Genomic DNA, 17,219 nt, shown 5'->3' with positions numbered 1-17,219 from the left:
TGTTCATTCTGCCAATAGTGACTGGAGATTGCATCATCCCTTTACAGTCCAGAAATAAATCTTATCCCATTCATTACACATATGATGGCCACAGCCCCCAAAATATTCCATAATCCCAAAAGGGAGCTGTACTACTTCTCTCACTCCACAGAGGAATAAAGAGTGCCAAAGCATGCAAGTCCACCCTAGCAGCCCTGTTTACACTTGAAGCAACATGAGAGTGCCAGTTTCAACTATTTACCTTCCACTTCCATCAGTTCATTTACCATATTACAAGAGGGTTTTTCCCTAATCTACAAGGTGCTGGCCATTCTGGTAGATTGAAATAAATTTACATTAGATTTACTTAAAAGGTTTTGAAACAAACCAGTCTAAATGGAGTGCTATAACTTGATGCTTAATGTTTTAAGCATTGCAAGACTTGCTTATTAACACTGTTAGAATTACAGGCATAAGAAAAATTCAACCACATTTTGCTCATGGATTAACATGGTAGCTAGAAAAAATGTTTTTCCAGAAGAATACTTTTACACAAGGTTTGCACTTAGTGATTATTTCATATATACATTTAAAGAAAAGAAACAGGCCAACTTTCAAAAACAAAAAGGAAAGTAAAACTCAAATGTAATAGGGTGGCATCCACTTCTTGCAAGCATCCCTTCTGGTTGGGTGTGTCTGCACTCTTTAAACAGTCCCAGCCTTGGTATTGGGCTATACCCCCAGGCCTTCCTCTCTGGAGGCGATGGTTTTGCCCTCTTGGTCTGTTCTGGTTCCAGCTGGGCCTCTCAGCAGTTCAGTTCCTGCTCCACAGGTGTATCCTAGTTCAACTGTAGGCCACTTCCCCAGGGGTCTATGGGAAGGACCCAGGCCTGCCCACTACTCTGGGTCCCAGCCCAAGGACCCTAAGAATAGCAGCCACATGCCATTATGTCCCTTTAACAAAAATGCCTTCAATTCCCAGGGCCACTTCCCCATGACCCCAGCCTTCACCAATGCTTAACCCTTACCTCAGGACTCTTATGGTCAGGTCCAGCAGCCAGCTAGAAACTCTTCCTCATTCCCCCAGCCACTGCCAGCACTGAGTTTTCCATGGTGCTACAGTTCCCTCTGGACAGCCAGGAGCACCACCTGCACTCCTCAGGTTCCACCAAGGAACTGACTGTCTCTGGCTCTGCAGCTCTTTTTTATACAGCCCTCCTGAGCCCTAACTGGCTGCTCCCTGAAACCTCTCTAATTGGCTGCTTCCCCTGAAGCCACTGTACTGCTTGGAGGACTCCTCCTTTCCTAGGATGGGTGTGGCCGGACAGAGAGGCCTCCAGCAAGGGGCCTTTGGGCCTAGTCCACCCTGTCATGCCAAGTTATATTTTTTTGTGCGGCAGTCAGGTTAAAACAGTTTATCACCTAAACTACCAAGGGAAGTGGTGGATTGTCTCTCACCTGATGTCTTCAAATAAAACTGACTGTCTTTACAGAAGATGTACTTCAACCGAACAAGTTTTGGGGCTTAATATAGGGATAACTGGGTGGAATTTAATAGTTTCTGATACACAGGAGGTCAGACTACATGATCTAATGGTCTCCTCTGGCCTTAAATTCTATGAACTTATGCTCCTCCTGTTCTTCTGGACATCCAGTGTAAAGTCTGCATGTAACACCAGCAGCAACAATCAACAATGCAGCAACTGCTCACAAATTTAGGGGCCATTTTCAGCAGAACTCAAATCTCAAGGATATAACTGACATGCAACAGACAAAGCCATGTACCTAATGCAGACTGGATTGGTTGATAAAGGTTATGCAGCAATAAAAACCAAATAGCACACAGTTAGAATGTACACAATAGACTCAAGAGAACAAGTTTAACTTCTGCACAGCAACTGGTGAGAGTCTATATACTACAACGATTAAATGGGAAGGACATTGGACTATGTTAATGATGGTGATGAAATAACTGAATATTCTGAGGTTTTAGTTTTGGAGATTTATGAACTTTAATAGGCAATAATATCCACCTCAATTCCATTTTAAAGAAGAATAAAGAAAAGCAAAGAACAACATAAAACTACTACTGTGACTCCTTTCTGAATTAAAAAGATTGTTGGATTGCAAAAAGTACATTGTTAATTTATAAACATACACGACTCCAAAACAAAAGTCAACAGTTTTATTACATGAATGTATTTTAGAGGTAGATTTAAGCAAAAGAATTACATTTTGAAACATATTATCACTTTATTTAAATAATGTATTATAACCTGTTCTGGTAATTGAATGGTTTAAATATGTAAACTAGATGCAGATATTCAAAAACAACCCTCCCTTCAGAGGTCGATCATCCTCACTTATGGTTATGTGACTGTAGCTCTAGTAATCTTTCACAAAATAAACATCCATACAGTTTGTTTAGTGTAATCCTCCAAATAAGAAAGGGCCAGGAGATCATCATCAAACATCAAATTATATATTTTTTACCTGTAAACAAAACACGTTTTGCTAGATTTCTATTTCAAGAATCATAGATCTGGCAGGGACCTTGAGAGGTCTTCTAGTCCAGTCCCCTAAACTCAAGGCAGGACTAAGTATTATCTAGGCCATCCCTGACAGCAGGGATGTTTGTCTAATCTGCTCTTAAAAACCTCTGACAGATTCCACAACCTCCTTAGGCAATTTGTTTCAGTGCTTAACTACCCTGACAGTTAGGAAGTTTTTCCTAATGTCCAACCTAAACTGCCCTTGCTACAACTGAAGCCCATTGCTTCTTGTCCTATCCTCAGAAGTTAACAAGAACAATTTTTCTCCCTCCTCCTTGTAACAACCTTTTACGCACTTGCAAACTATCATGTGTGCCCTCGGTCTTCTATTCTCCAGACTAAACAAACCCATTTTTTACAATCTATGTTTTCTAGACCTTTAATCATTTTTGTTGCTCTTCTCTGAATTTTCTTCAATTTGTCCACGTTTCCTGCAATGTGGTACCAAGAACTGAACACAGGCCTTATCAGTGCTGAGTACAGTGGAAAAATTATTTCTTGTGTCTTTTTTACAGCACTCCTGCTAATACATTCCAGAATGATGGGGGGAGAGAGGTAGAGGTGTGTGTGTGTGTGTGGTTGGTGGTGTAGTGTGTTGTGTGTGTGTGGTGTGTGGTGTTGTGTGGCGTGGGTGGTGTGTGGTGTGTTGTTGTGTGGTGGTGGTCGGTGTATTGCTGTTTGGGTGTGATTTTGACAACAGTGTTGCACTGTCTACTTTAATTTACTGTTTTCCACTATAACCCACGATCCCCTTTTGCAGTACTCTTTCCAGGCATCAGAGTAGCAGCCGTTTTCTGTATCCGCAAAAGACAGAGTAGATCTGCACCTTAAGACTAACAAATTATTGCAGCATTAATTTTTGCTTGAGTACAGGTCACTTCTTTCGGCAGCACAGAATGAAATCACACAGACAGGAGATATTTATACATACAGAGAACATGAAAAGGTGGAAGTACGCATACCAACAGGAAGAGTCTAATCAATTGAGATGAGCTATCATCAGCAGGAGAAAAAAAAACAAAAACTTTTGAAATGATAATTAAGATGACCCATAGAAGGTGTGAGGAGAACTTAACATAGGGAAATAGATTCAATTAATGTAATGACCCAACCTTCCTAGGCAGTCATTTCCCATTTTGTATGCGTAATGGATTGTTTCTTCCTAAGTGAAGTACTTTGCATTTGTTTTTCTTGAATCATAAAATATAACTCCATAAGAATTTTCTTCCATCCATGTGTGAAATAAAGGTTGAAAAAAAATCTACATTATCAATATTAGAGAAATGTGCTCTCAAATGTACTGTTCAATAAAAATTCTAAACATTTTCCCCTCTTTTAAAGTAAGAAACAGAGTAGAATTATCAAGTATTAAGCCATGTTGGAAGAATTTTGTTCCAAGATGAATATTAATAGTCAACACTATGTCTTGGTTCTTAATCTGCTTTTATATTTGTACAACCACTTGCATAAGCTTTCTATCACTGTAAAACCTAAATCTAAAGTTTGTTGATAACCTGCAAAGAAAGTAGTCGTTACTGAATGATGTAAAATTATCCTACATGTTAGAAAATACTTATTTAGGTCTTTTATTCAATTGCACACTCCTCTGTCCTTTTCACAAAGTCTCAAGTAGGTCAGCAATTTGAATTCCAATCTGAATTTTAAACGGGATTTTTCCAAAACAAAAAGATAGAATAATTTAGCCGATTAAATTGGAAGAATAACTTATGATAAATCTCTTCATTCAAGTGCAGTACAATACAGCATATACAATGCTGAAACTGTTCTGTAAACTATATAAACATGAGAAAATCTCTAATCAACTGATTTTTAGAAAGAATTCAGTATTTTAAAGGGACTGGTTAAGATCAAATCCTGAAATATATTCTTATTTTATACTACCACAAGGTATGCAGTTGGTCCAGTAAACTAAAGAATAACTAAATAAGTATTTGTGAATTTGGTTCCCAAAAGTCCACATTGTATAATACTGCATTTAAAGGCATCACACAGGAATGTGCTACACTGAGTTACTTACTAAATTTTTTAAATTATGTCCTACTTACCAGTGATATATGTCAGCTTAGTTCTAACTTTTACATTATATAAAGCAAAGTTAAAATATTACATTTTGTATGTGACTTGCAATTTTTATATGTGGGTTGCAATAAATTATGTTTAAAACATAATGGTATAACTGAACTTTAAAATATAACTAATCAGGGCAACTTTCTTTCATATAAGGTTTTATCTTATATATATGTAGAAGTTAAATAATTTCAGATAAAGAATTTATCAGAAGACTCTTTTTACTTACGCTATATTGTCCAAAATAACTTGGGCTCTTTCAGCATAGAAATGATCACAAACTATGTACAGTGGATGTATTAAACTAGGATCTGCCATATCACAGCCGACTCGAAAAAAAATTAAATCAACCAATCAGTACAATTCAAAGTACAAGAAGTTTGGTACACATTAACCTATAAAACATCACATGCTACTTTCTGCAGGTTATGTCATAAAGGTAAAATATTGGCAATTTTAACAACAATTCAAATAAAAAAAATCGAATCTTCCATTTAGGTGAAGAAAATATCTGAATTTTAAACTCACATAACTGAACAGTTAGACGTGAACAGCAAAACAGAAGAAAATATTTGTCAGTGCACATTATGATGTATAGCATTAATATTCTCTGGACTAAGGGTCTGCAGCTGGGCCTGGGATCGGCTAACTAGCTGCAGCTGAAACCCCTAATTGACCAGATTGCCTTATCAGCAGAGTGGTATTGCCATGACCCCTTTTAAGCACAGCTGTAGCAGTTGGCCAGCAGGTACTCGGCCACAGCTTTAATCTCTCCTGTGTCTGCCTTGTCCCCAGTTGTACCCCTACTTTGCCTCTGCCCTGTTCCAGCCCCTCCTCTTGGCTCTGACTCCAGCTCTGAATGCCTCTGCTCTGACCACTAGGCATGGCTCTATCAGCCCCCATTGTTTCAAACATTAGGCCTGGCTGCCGATATCCCAGTCCATGACAAAGATAGACTAGAGGCTTCTGTTTTTTACATAAGTACCAGGTCTTACCTTCCCTCTTCCTGGTGAAATAATCAAAAAATCTAATATTCAATATCCCTTTTCCTTAAAATGGAGTATTGGGAGAGGTGCAGTTTAAGTTTTGATCTTGATCTGTAACTGCCAAAAGTCCTCCAGCAAAAAGAGCGAAGTCAGGACCTGATAATTTTAATTCCCTTTTAGGGAAGGCTAGAAAAGAATGGGGTTTTTAAAGCCTTTTTAAATACGTCATAAAGGAGCACCAAATAGGACAAACAATATATTTTTGATTTGACTGTCCTCAGACTTAGTCTGATTGTAGGAGAATTTGTTTCCTCACTTTGAATCTCTAGTTTTACATACACAAAGACTTTCCATATCTTAATTTGTTAGTGGCTTTACTTTACAATTTCTTTGACTAATGAATTCACACCTTTTTCAGCTTACCCTCTTTTTGATTTTTCTTGATGTTTCTTTAGACCATAGCTTACTGAATAAAACTACTTAATAGTTTGTGGGGTTAAAAATAGTGGGATGTTACTCTTTCTGTTTCAGAAGGAAATAAGGAACAAAATGTTTCCCAGAAACACACATTGTCTTAGTGGAAGAAAACTAGTTCAATTGTCCTGTGTTTTTTTCTGTTTGTGGTTTGCACAAAATTGGTTCGCTTTAATCTTTTCTTATGCTTGTGTGAAGTTACATTTCTTTTTCACAAAAGGAGTTTTCTGTTCATTTAAGACATAATTTGAAGTCAAACATCTAAAGCACTTTTCGGTGTTAAGTGCATAGCAAATAATAATAGATTAATAATACAATGACTAATCACACTTTAGCTACACAGCAATTCCAGTGTAATTACAATGTGGTTATGATTTTTGATACCTGTAATTATAACTAATTCAAACAGCTAGGTATTTTACTATGTAAGGGAATTACTACTACCACTTCTCTGGTTTTGTACTTAATACAAGTGTCTTTCGAACCCAGGAATTACATAGCATTTATCCTGTAATTACTTTAAGTTATTAGTGAACATTTAGATTATATGCATTAGTGACAATGTCAGGTATCAAGAAGTACAACAAAGGCGGGGTCATACCTTAATTACTATGGAACTTCAGTGAAATTACAGTGTAATCTAACAACAAATTAATCTAGTCCCTTCTAGTTCTGTTCACCTGTTCTTTCTACAAAGAAAGACAATCTAATACATCTCTCATTTTTACAATTACACTTTTTTAAAACATATTTTTACCCTAAAAAACTAAAACGTGCTGCCATTTGATAACACAGTATTCTTGAATGGATCTAAAATGATTACTAGTAATATGCAAGTTTTATGAATTTCTATCGCCACATCTGTTAAAAGAATGTGCAAAACATCCAAATGATAATCAAGCACATTTGGTTATATTCAAAAACAAATAAAATGTATTTATGCCACTTGTGCCAAACAAGGGAATTGTTAGCTACGTTAGCTTACATGAATGAATGAATGATTACTGCATTTACATAAAGCTAGAAACAGCGCACAATGATACCAAAAACATAGCTAGCAAACTGAATAAATTCATGTTAGTAGAGAAAACGGTTGCATCAGAATAACAGACTTTAAGATCTCAGAAATATGTTATAACCTTCACTTATGTACTTAATATTGATAGTGATGCTACAGAATCTTTTTGATTAGGAGGAAAATTTAGCCCATTAAATCCTATGGCAGGATGATAGTATTATTCCTAAAGTATTCCCATAAAATGAGACTCATTAAAATGGGTATCTAGTGAGCTTTGAACAAACTTGTTCTGCTGCCCAGCTGTCTTACTGTGGAGTCAAGGGAGCAATGATGCTGTTAAGCTTGAAAAAATATTTCCACTGTAACGCTAAGTTTGGATTTCCACTTTATCCGCTTCCTCTCTACTCACTCAATACGTTTAGTTTGAAACTTCTCAGTTCTAGTATATTAGGCCACACTATAATTTTTGGGTGAGAAGAATCTGAATTTAATCAATCAGTTTTTGAGTTAGGTAACTTTGAAAACTACAAAGTTTTTCTTACAGGGAAAATTGTTCTTTCCATTTCTATAGTATGTCTCTTCAAATAAAAGCAATCTTGCTCTACCAACTTCAAATTTGTTCTATGCATCAGTGTTTGACGAAGACTTGTGTATACTGCTGATTTTGCTATTCTTCAAAAGTCAGGGCATTAGTGCTGTCAGGACATTAGTATTTCCCCCTCCAGTCTGGTCAGTAGTACCAAACAGCATTCAGGCATAGATCTCATTAATTCCAAAATATCCAGGCAGTATTTTCAATTGAGACTGTAATGACAAAACCCTTGTGAATGCCACATTTATGAAATTCAGACATGACATACTCTATAATTTTCATCCACTTATGCCAACATATCTTATGAAACTTGTAAACCTTACAACTAACCACAGTGGAAAAAATAACTAAATATAAAGAAAAAATATACTGGCTTGGGCCACTATGAAAACTCCCTGTGTGCTTGGTTCCTGTTCTAGCTCACAGTCCACTTCTGCTTCCAGTTTGAGGACTTGATTCTTATATTAATTCTGGCTACGTTAAAGACTGCATCTCCGTCTATTTGCAAATCTCAAAACCCAGAACACAGCACATTACAGCCAAACATAGTGCATTCTCAATCAGACCAGGCATGGAACAAACTTATTAGGCTAATCCAGAGAGCCTGGACATCCTGGGGTCATGCTCCACAACGATCCTCTTTGATGGATCTTTCCTACCAAAAGCGGAATGGTATTTACAACAAACACCAGCACTTCCTCAGGAAAACCCTACCCAAGTTTCCTACAGCTTAGGCAGACAGAAGAGCCAAAGACTCCACAAAGCTCACTAGGGACTCACCTATGCCAATCTATTAACTCAGGTGCTATGGTAATGGGCACTAACACAAAACCCTTAGATAAATAAGAAGAATATATTTTAGTTATGTTTCCAACATCAATCATGCCTATAACTTTCCCATTCTTCAGTTCCACACCACACCAGATCTATTAATTAATCCATCATCCTCTTTCACTTTTGCCTAAGAATTCTGTTTCTATACCTTCCTAACCATCACTCACATTTATGGTATGGGCCTGAAACAAACATCTTTCAATTCACTCTCCATTTTCATACCAAAGACATTATCTTTCTTCTTACCATATTCCTGGATCACTTTAACATGTACATACTCTTGAAATCTAGAACCCCTTCAATTCTTTCAGAATCAAACCACCACTGAATGCAATGCTACTCACACATATGGGCCAGAGATTCTACAGTACCCCATAAAATAATCATATTGAACTAAAAATCACTTGGTATGGTATATTTATCTTAATTTCTAGTTTAAGCACCTATTCACAGCTCTAAGTGCTTTTATACACTTAAATTATATAACCACTATAATAATATATTCACCATATACAATATAATAGATCTCTGCACAAAATATGCCAACCACATTTCAAAATGACCTTACATTTGACTTCTCACTAGAGCTATTGGGAGGATGACAATTCCATTTTGTGGAAACTTTTGAGTTTTTGAAGTTTGGAATATATGTTGTAATACAGTAGAACAAAAACAAACAAGAGAGTTCCGGTTATAATTTCTCTGCATGCACCTGTGTGCATGTCACTGTAAATAATAGTACAAAATGGAATGGAATTAAGAAACACAGTCAGAAATGAAGAAACAAAAAAAAAATTCTTTTGCGACTCCACTTGAAAAGAGAAACGTGATCTACTGGTTTGACCACAGGACTTCCTTCCACACTGAGAGACATGAGCTGGGGAGGGAAAGACTCTCAGTGCCAGTTCTTTTCCCATGTCAAATCAAAGAGCACCAGGGAGGAGTGTGGAGACTAGGACTGCAGTCTACTAAAATTGGTTTTGCTGGAGTGCAGGAGAGAACTTAGGTTGTTTCAGGCTGTGAAGTTGGTCTTTAAACTTCCAAGCAGCTGCACATTCCTGCTTTTCATACTAGTCCCACCACTATCAAACCATCGTGAAGAAGAACAGACAGATGTGTTTCTTCCTTTTCCCTCTTTAATCCTTAGGGCTGCAGCGGTTGTGGAGCCAGTGCCTTTGCTCTGGCACCCTCTGCTGACAACCACCCAAGCAATTTCCAACAGGATGTGGGGCTCCTGAAGTGCCACAAAAGAAATTAAGTAACTATTTTAAAACTAATTTAATAAAATATACTATGACTGATATATCATATTAATATGGTCATATGCCACGATTCATTTTTACACCAGGTGAGGTCCAGAAGGTCCATCCACCCTTTCTAATCAGAAAAGGTCAGGCATAAAATATATAGCTTATCAAAATCAGATGCTACACTGGACCTCTGGGGAGTACTAAATATTATATCTACTTTTGTAAAAAAGCGTTCAAGGTGACCTTGGGAATTATAGGCCAGTGAGAGCCTTACGTTAGTATCAGAAAAATTGGTTGAACTAAAAAAAAAGTTATACAATACCTATAAGGAATATGACAACCAGCATGGCTTCGGTAAAGGAAAAAAAGAAGCTCACTAGTATATTATGTTTTTTGAGCATGCCAGCAAAATAGTGGAGAACTGGATGAGGTAATTTTTAAAAGCCCCTGACAAAAATCTCATACTACAGACTAACAAGGAAACTAAGCAGTCGTGGTTTAAGAGGTGAAATACTATAATGGACTAGAAATTGGCTGAGACAGAAAACGAAGAATACCGTAGGAATAATGGTCAATTAGCAAAAAAGCAAAGATAACAATGGGACACCGCAAGCTTCCATTCTAAAACCTGTAAAGGGAGACAAATGGAGAGTAATTTTCCAGATAAAATAAAATTGTTTATGTTAGCCCAGTCAAAACAGATCAGTGAAGACCACTCTTCAATTTTCAGCTGCAGTCAGAAAAGCAGGCAAAATGTTAGGTTGTATAAAGAATGGGACAGAAAAGAGTGACGTTCAGTTCCAAACATCCTAGCGTCAGCAGATATAAAAGGAATGGGGAAGTTCAAAGACAGGCAATGAAAACAGATGAAGGCATGGAAATACTTCATTATTAGTATTTATTTGTATTCCAGCATTGCTATAGAGGCCCCACACAAGATCTATGAAGGGATATTAGAAAGACCAAGACAGTTCAGTTCAAAGAGGAGAGGAACAACAGGGAATACGCTAGAGATATTACAAAAAATGTATTTTCAGAGAGGTTAAATCAGGTGTTCCTATTTACTTGGTCAAATACTACAAGAACAAGGAAATGTTCAATTAAATTAAAGGAAACAAATTAAAACTGATAAAAGGCAATACTTTTCTATACAACACATGATTTAGAGACATGACATAAAAATATCCACAGTTATATTAAATAGAATAAAATAAATTAGGGATATAAACCTTCGCATTTCAAGGCACAGGCCAAGCACAGAGTGGCAGGCTTAGGAAGAAACTTTCCCTATGAGCAGATTATTCTTTGAAGCGTCTGGTATTGGCCACTGTCAGAGAAAAAGACAGTGGTCTAGATGGACCACTAATCTGATTCTGTATGACAATTTCTAAATTCCTATTGTTATTAGAACCGTCTTGTGTGTGCTGTGGCAAATAGAAATTGACAGATTTACAATGTTCACAGTTTAACATAACATGAAGATCACACTTTTACCACTTAATTACCTAGCCTGCGTTTTCTACGGACCTCAGATCTTTTGAAAAAATCAAGCTGTGCTCAGCAAGCATTATGATTCATAAAGTACAGGCTAATTCTAAGATAAAGAGTTACTTTACCTGGATTTCATAAGAGGTTGTGTCACCCATTTCTTCAGTTTCCTACGTCCAAAGGAAGTTTTGGTATGATCCAAGACCCACAATAGGCTGCCTTTTGTTTTCATATCAGTCTATGGTAAAAGTAGCAAGACTGTTTTTTATTAACTGAATAATTGCACCAATCCAAGTATTAAATAAAATGCATTTTCTTTAGTTTTACAAATACCAGAATTAAACAAGAGCCTCTATTTTCACTTGTATGCAAAAGCGTTATGTAAAATATCTTCAACAGCGAGTCAGAAGATATTTAAGATGATTTTTCCCTATTTGAGCAAGCATGCTTTCTCACAAGACAGCCTCATAAAATGATAGAGATGAATTCTACAAATTAAATGAGGTTTGTAAGCATGAGCCAGTGATATGGAGGCAGTGCAAAAAAAAATACCACATTAAAATGACTGGACTGAAGTTGCTCAAGAGCTTCCAGACTCAGGAGGAGGTTTTCAACAGCACCTGTGGCAGTGGGATCCTTAACTCCCATTGAAAATCAACAGAAGTTGAGGCCTGCCATTTGTGGCTCTGAAAATTTTCTCCCTTTACACTGTTTCTATTTAAAAGCATTTAAAGTTTCTGGGTGAGATTTTCAAATGGGCATAAGGGATTTAGATGCACAACTTCCATTAAGAGTAGTATATTTAAATTCTATAGACAGCTTTGAAAATGTCAGACTATCAATAAAGTATTATATTTTCCTCACCTGATTCTGTAAGATTTCCAGATTTTTCAGTGTTGTCCCATTAATTGTCATGTATTCAGCTTCACTTGATAACTGCTTAAAGTTACTGGGAAAAAAACATTTCAGACATCATATTGCAAGTGCAGAAAGAGACATCAGTGAAACACAAACATGTTAAAACAAACATTGGCTGTGTGGTGCAAAATCAAGTAAAAATGGAAAGCAAATCAAATAAACTATACTAATAAAATAACTGCACATAAATATCATCTCAACAGGTCTCTCAACAAGTAAACAATCACAGCAAGAATTTATACTTGTTACAAACAACAATAAGCAACAGCTGCATTTTGTTTATACATAGGTCATCCTATTATTTTGTTTTTCTCACTTAAAAGACTCCAGGCTCCATTTCGTATTATCTACACATTATCTACACAAGGTCGAAACAACTTCTCACACAGTTCTTTTCCACTTGCCTCACACAATCCTTGCTTCTACAAATTTTGCATTATTAGGGTTACAGTTAGCCTAACTTTTGCTAACAAAAACTGTTATGCATTAAAATCCCCTACAAATCCCTGTCAGTTCTTTCTCTAGTTTCACACTGTTAAACAACAAAAAAATACCAATAATAAATTTTTTGGATGTTTTTCTACATTTTCAAATATACTGATTTCTATTACAACACAGAATACAAAGTGTACAGCACTCACTTTACATTATTTTTTGTTACAAATATTTGCACTGTAAAAAACAAAAACGAAAGAAATAGTATTTTTCTTTAAGGTTATGAAGCCTGTTGTTCCTTTTCTCTGAAAACAATTAGGGACCTCTGAAAGCAAAGTCCTGGATAGTCTGTTGGACTCTAGGGATTGCACAGATGACAACAACCACGAACACCTTCTCATAGTAACAGCTGATGCCATGGTTCAAGCAGCTGAATCTGCATTGTCCAAACTGTTCTGGAGAGTGGTCCTACTGACCAACTTACTATCTACCACCATGACTGTGAACTCCTATCTACATCTCTCTGGTAACTTGTCTTGAAATTTTAGAACACTCCCCAAGAGAGAGTGAAGTCACGACAACTCAGGAGTTCCTGTTGGTTTGCATTTCCGAGTTGCAGACTTCCTGAGGAACGTTTGTGCCTCTTTGTCCAGCATGTTGTCCTTGTCTCTCCCACTCGATGGCAGCTGTCACCACAAGAGAACTCGGGTGGGTGGAAGCGGGAGCAGAAATGTTCAAACCCCTGCAAGGGGATGAAGTATCTCCTCTCGGTTCATTTTGCGATGGAAGGCAAGAAAGTGGGTGTCTACCAAAGAGCCTTAACTGGCTCCATAAAATCAGAAGAGCTACACTGGCTGGGGTTGCCAATACCAGAATATCTACCAACTTGTGAGCACTTTCATTCACGTATTCAGTCTCAGTGTCAAGTACAGAAGCCACCCTTCTCATAAGACCCTGTGGTCCTCTGGTGGTGAGTCAGTTGTTGGCTCAATAACCTCATCTGGTGATGAGGTATAGGCAATAGCACACATCTAGGGTAGTGGCTGATATTTGACTTGCAGTGAAGAAGCTGCCTGGGTGACTTCTAGCTGCTCGGTACCAGTGAATGATGCACTCAGTGCCAATGTTTTTGGTGTGCTCTCCATGACAGTGAGCAATAAAGCTGGGGGGTGGGGGCGGACGGGTCCTAGCTGGAGGGAGAATGCCCCTATGGCATCCAGAACAGCCAGTGATATGCACCTGGAACCCATCCTTGCTTGGCCCATTGATCTTTAGAGGGAGGTTGCTGCACTGGCGCATGGTCCCAAAGTCTCTGATGAGAGGTTACGTTCCCCATCCTGGATGGGATACAGATGACCTCACCTCCAACAACAAAGAAGAAGAGTGGGATACTTCTGACAATGGAGTGGCAAATCCACATGGGTCTGGTGAGAGGTAGCCCGAGCCCATGGATAGTAATACCAGAAAAATCACTGGAGGTTTTCCTCTCGAGAGTGCAGGCTTTTGCAAAAGCTTAGGTAGCAGTACCACAGAATCTTGACATCGTGAGGCAGGAGCAAGAGGCACTGGTACCATCCATGGGCCTTCTACTGCTGGTGACACTGGTATGGAGAGACTAAGCAGGTCCTTTGTGGCTACATAGCATAGTACAGCACATTAAGGGGATATAGCTATTCAACGTTCCAGATTATATCCCAGAAAATGTCACACAGGTGTTCACTGAATGTTGCCTGCAAGACAAGGTTAAGACTCACAGTGTCTCGAGGAGTTTGCTGGTGAGGCAGATAGACTGGTGTGGCAGGAAGCAAGCTCTCTCTTCCTGAGACACAGATAACAGTGTCCTATAGTTCTGCACTCCCTGAGAGAGCATCACATAAGCCCCATGCCATGCTTACTTCTCAGAAACATCACATTATAGGTATGATAAGGATATGTACTGATCTAAGCTTGAGTAATGTGGGACCCAAATTCCAGGGGCAGTTTTGTGTTTAATCAACCTGACTCTTGAGCTCACCAGTGAAGAGTGGCATAAGGTTAGTTACCCTGATGTGGATGGGGACTAGGTACAGGAGTTCAGGGATTCCCAGAATATAAGGGTAAGTCCGACAGCCAGGCCCTGAAGCTTTGAGAATCAGGGCTGTGTAAAACTGAAGGGAACAGGATAACCGCTCTCTGACCTATCCTGAATTAGAACAGGGCTCTCAAAGTGAAAGAGGGAGGATGATACCTCAGTTCACCCCATCCAATTGCCTATACTGCTATGAGATAGCAACAAAGAGTCCTACGACACCTTACAGACTAACAGATGTATTCAAGCATAAACTTTCGTGGGTGAATACCCACTCCGACAAAGTGGGTATTCACCCACGAAAGCTCATGCTCCAATACATGTTAGTCTATAAGGAGCCACAGGACTCTTTGTTGCTTTTTACAGATCCAGACTAACACGGCTACTCCTCTGATATTTGCTATGACAATAACTCTGTAGTTAAATCAGGAAAGCAAAGAGGGAAGGCTCCTAAGTACAGCCAGAACATGGGGAAGTGGGGGAAATGGAGCTCAGAGATAGGCGCAGATCACACCAGGGCAGATGTTGTAATAGCACCCTAGGAATAAAAGACAAGTGAAGGAGAACATCCCACCATCAGTCTTGGCTAATGACTGGTTTCTCCTTCAGGGATTCTATCTACTTGTGAGCGCTACCAACATGGTATCTGACCCACCCCGTCACTCTATTAATATGGTAATATCCAAACAGGCTAAATGATTACGCTGCCTAGACAACTTCTCCCATATAAGGGCAAGCACTTTCTGTCCCTCATCTTCATTCCACTAATCTCTTATTCTCTTTCATTTACTTTTTTCATTCTTCTGTTTGCCCGAACACACCACTTCGGACAGGCAGACTGGATAGAATAGATGCACAAAGGTTCTAGGGTGAGAATAATAAGAAAAAGGAGAAGGGACGACAAAGTTAGTCCTAAAAAGGGCTAAAAAAATGACTACTTTGCGTATTGCTTTCTGGCAGCTAGTGTCATTCTGCATAACTGTAATGGTCTCTACAAAATGGAAAAAAGAGGAAAGATATAAGGGAAAAGGGAGCACAATGCAGATATTGCTGAGTAACTAACAACGAAATTCACCCTCTCTGTACATACAGAAGGTGTGCAGTATACAGTGCATACCCCATGTAAACCCTATTCTAAGAGCTTAAGTGGTACTTTAAGTCATGCATAGACTTTGTACTGGCCTTCTGCAGAAGGGGTGAATTTCACCATATGTGCATAAAATTCTTCTTCGGTTAGTCTGAAGTTTTCCTCCTTAAAACTCTTCTTTAGTTTATGAAAGTAAACTATTTTGAGATGGTATCCACAATGCATACACATGAAATATTTCTGACTGCAGATCCTGAAAGTTGCATCATTTACTGGCCACAGGTCTCCACTGTACTCTCTAAATTACTCAAATAGGACATTTTTCTGGAAGTTGATGAATTCCTTTCAAATAACTAACACCAAACTCTAGGATACAGTGCTCTAAAAGCTATCCAATACGAAGATTACAACCAGCATGATCTTTGACTGTTGAAAGTACTAAAGAGGTTTTTCAAATGCGCCACTGGGAATTAGGCACCCAACTCCCACTGATTTTCAATTAAAATTCTGTGCCTAACTGCCCTTTGTGCCTCAGAAAATCTCCTGCTAGATGTTATTCACCCTTTTGATAGAAATCAGAGAAATAAAAGGTCATCTAGTCTTATAATATTATAATTATAATATGCCTCTGTAACAGAGATGTTTCCTTATTCACTGTTGTATTTAAAAGCCTCTCCTGAAGAGTAATAAAAAATCTAGAGTACTTCACAACAAGAGAATCACCTCATTACTTATGTGGGAAAAAACTATTCTGAAAACTAGTTCCATGATTCTCTAAGCAGTCAAAACTGATGTTTAGCAGTTTGCAGGCACTCTTCATAACTCAAGGGAATGTTTCCTTTGTCTAAGCCTGCTTCCATTAGATCTATAAACTTCTTAGACTGAAAGTTGTATCTCACAGCACACATCATGCTCACTGACGCATCAGTACATGCTCATTGACCTGAACTCTCTGAGCAATTTTAAGTTGTCTGTCAGTGTGGCAGAAGCATTTATTTTATGTGCTTCCTGTAGAATTGCAGAAAATAACTTAATCTGATACCTGCTGCATAAAATGCATTCCCCTTCCTGAAATTAACCTGATGGATTATTTTACTGACATCTTTAATGTTTATTTTTAATATGACTGAAGTTGTAGTTGGCCCAATATTTCCATACGTAACATGTTACTAACAATGATAAGAGCCGCGGGAAACAAGTAGCTACTGAAAGGGAGTCTCTGCATCTGATAATCAAGGGAGTATAGGTTACTGACCTAACTTCTTTCAACAAAGTACAACAGAAGACAAGTTTCTTAGTTCAATATCACCAGTTACCTCAACATTATGCATTTTCTTTGTAGTGTAACTCGAGGATATCAGGAAATCTTTAAACTTTCCATGCAGGTGCTTTCTTTGCTCATACATTCTGGTCAGGCCTGTTATGTCAAGAATCACCTATTACATTAATC

General features: G+C 38.1%; 1 protein-coding gene across 1 annotated transcript in view; it reads right to left on the bottom strand.

Annotated features, from left to right (window-relative positions):
- MSH3 (mutS homolog 3) overlaps nucleotides 1–17,219 on the bottom strand; it is a 177,753-nt gene that overhangs the window by 96,976 nt on the left and 63,558 nt on the right. The window contains exons 11-12 of the mRNA XM_075067487.1: nucleotides 12,126–12,210; nucleotides 11,390–11,499 (exon numbers count right to left, since the gene is read on the bottom strand). Coding sequence (XP_074923588.1) covers nucleotides 11,390–11,499; nucleotides 12,126–12,210 — 195 coding nt within the window. The remainder of the gene's footprint in view (nucleotides 1–11,389; nucleotides 11,500–12,125; nucleotides 12,211–17,219) is intronic.

Source organism: Chelonoidis abingdonii, chromosome 6 (genome assembly GCF_003597395.2).
Source record: "Chelonoidis abingdonii isolate Lonesome George chromosome 6, CheloAbing_2.0, whole genome shotgun sequence".
NCBI classification, from domain to species: domain Eukaryota; kingdom Metazoa; phylum Chordata; order Testudines; family Testudinidae; genus Chelonoidis; species Chelonoidis abingdonii.
This window is presented reverse-complemented; position numbering and strand designations above follow the sequence as displayed.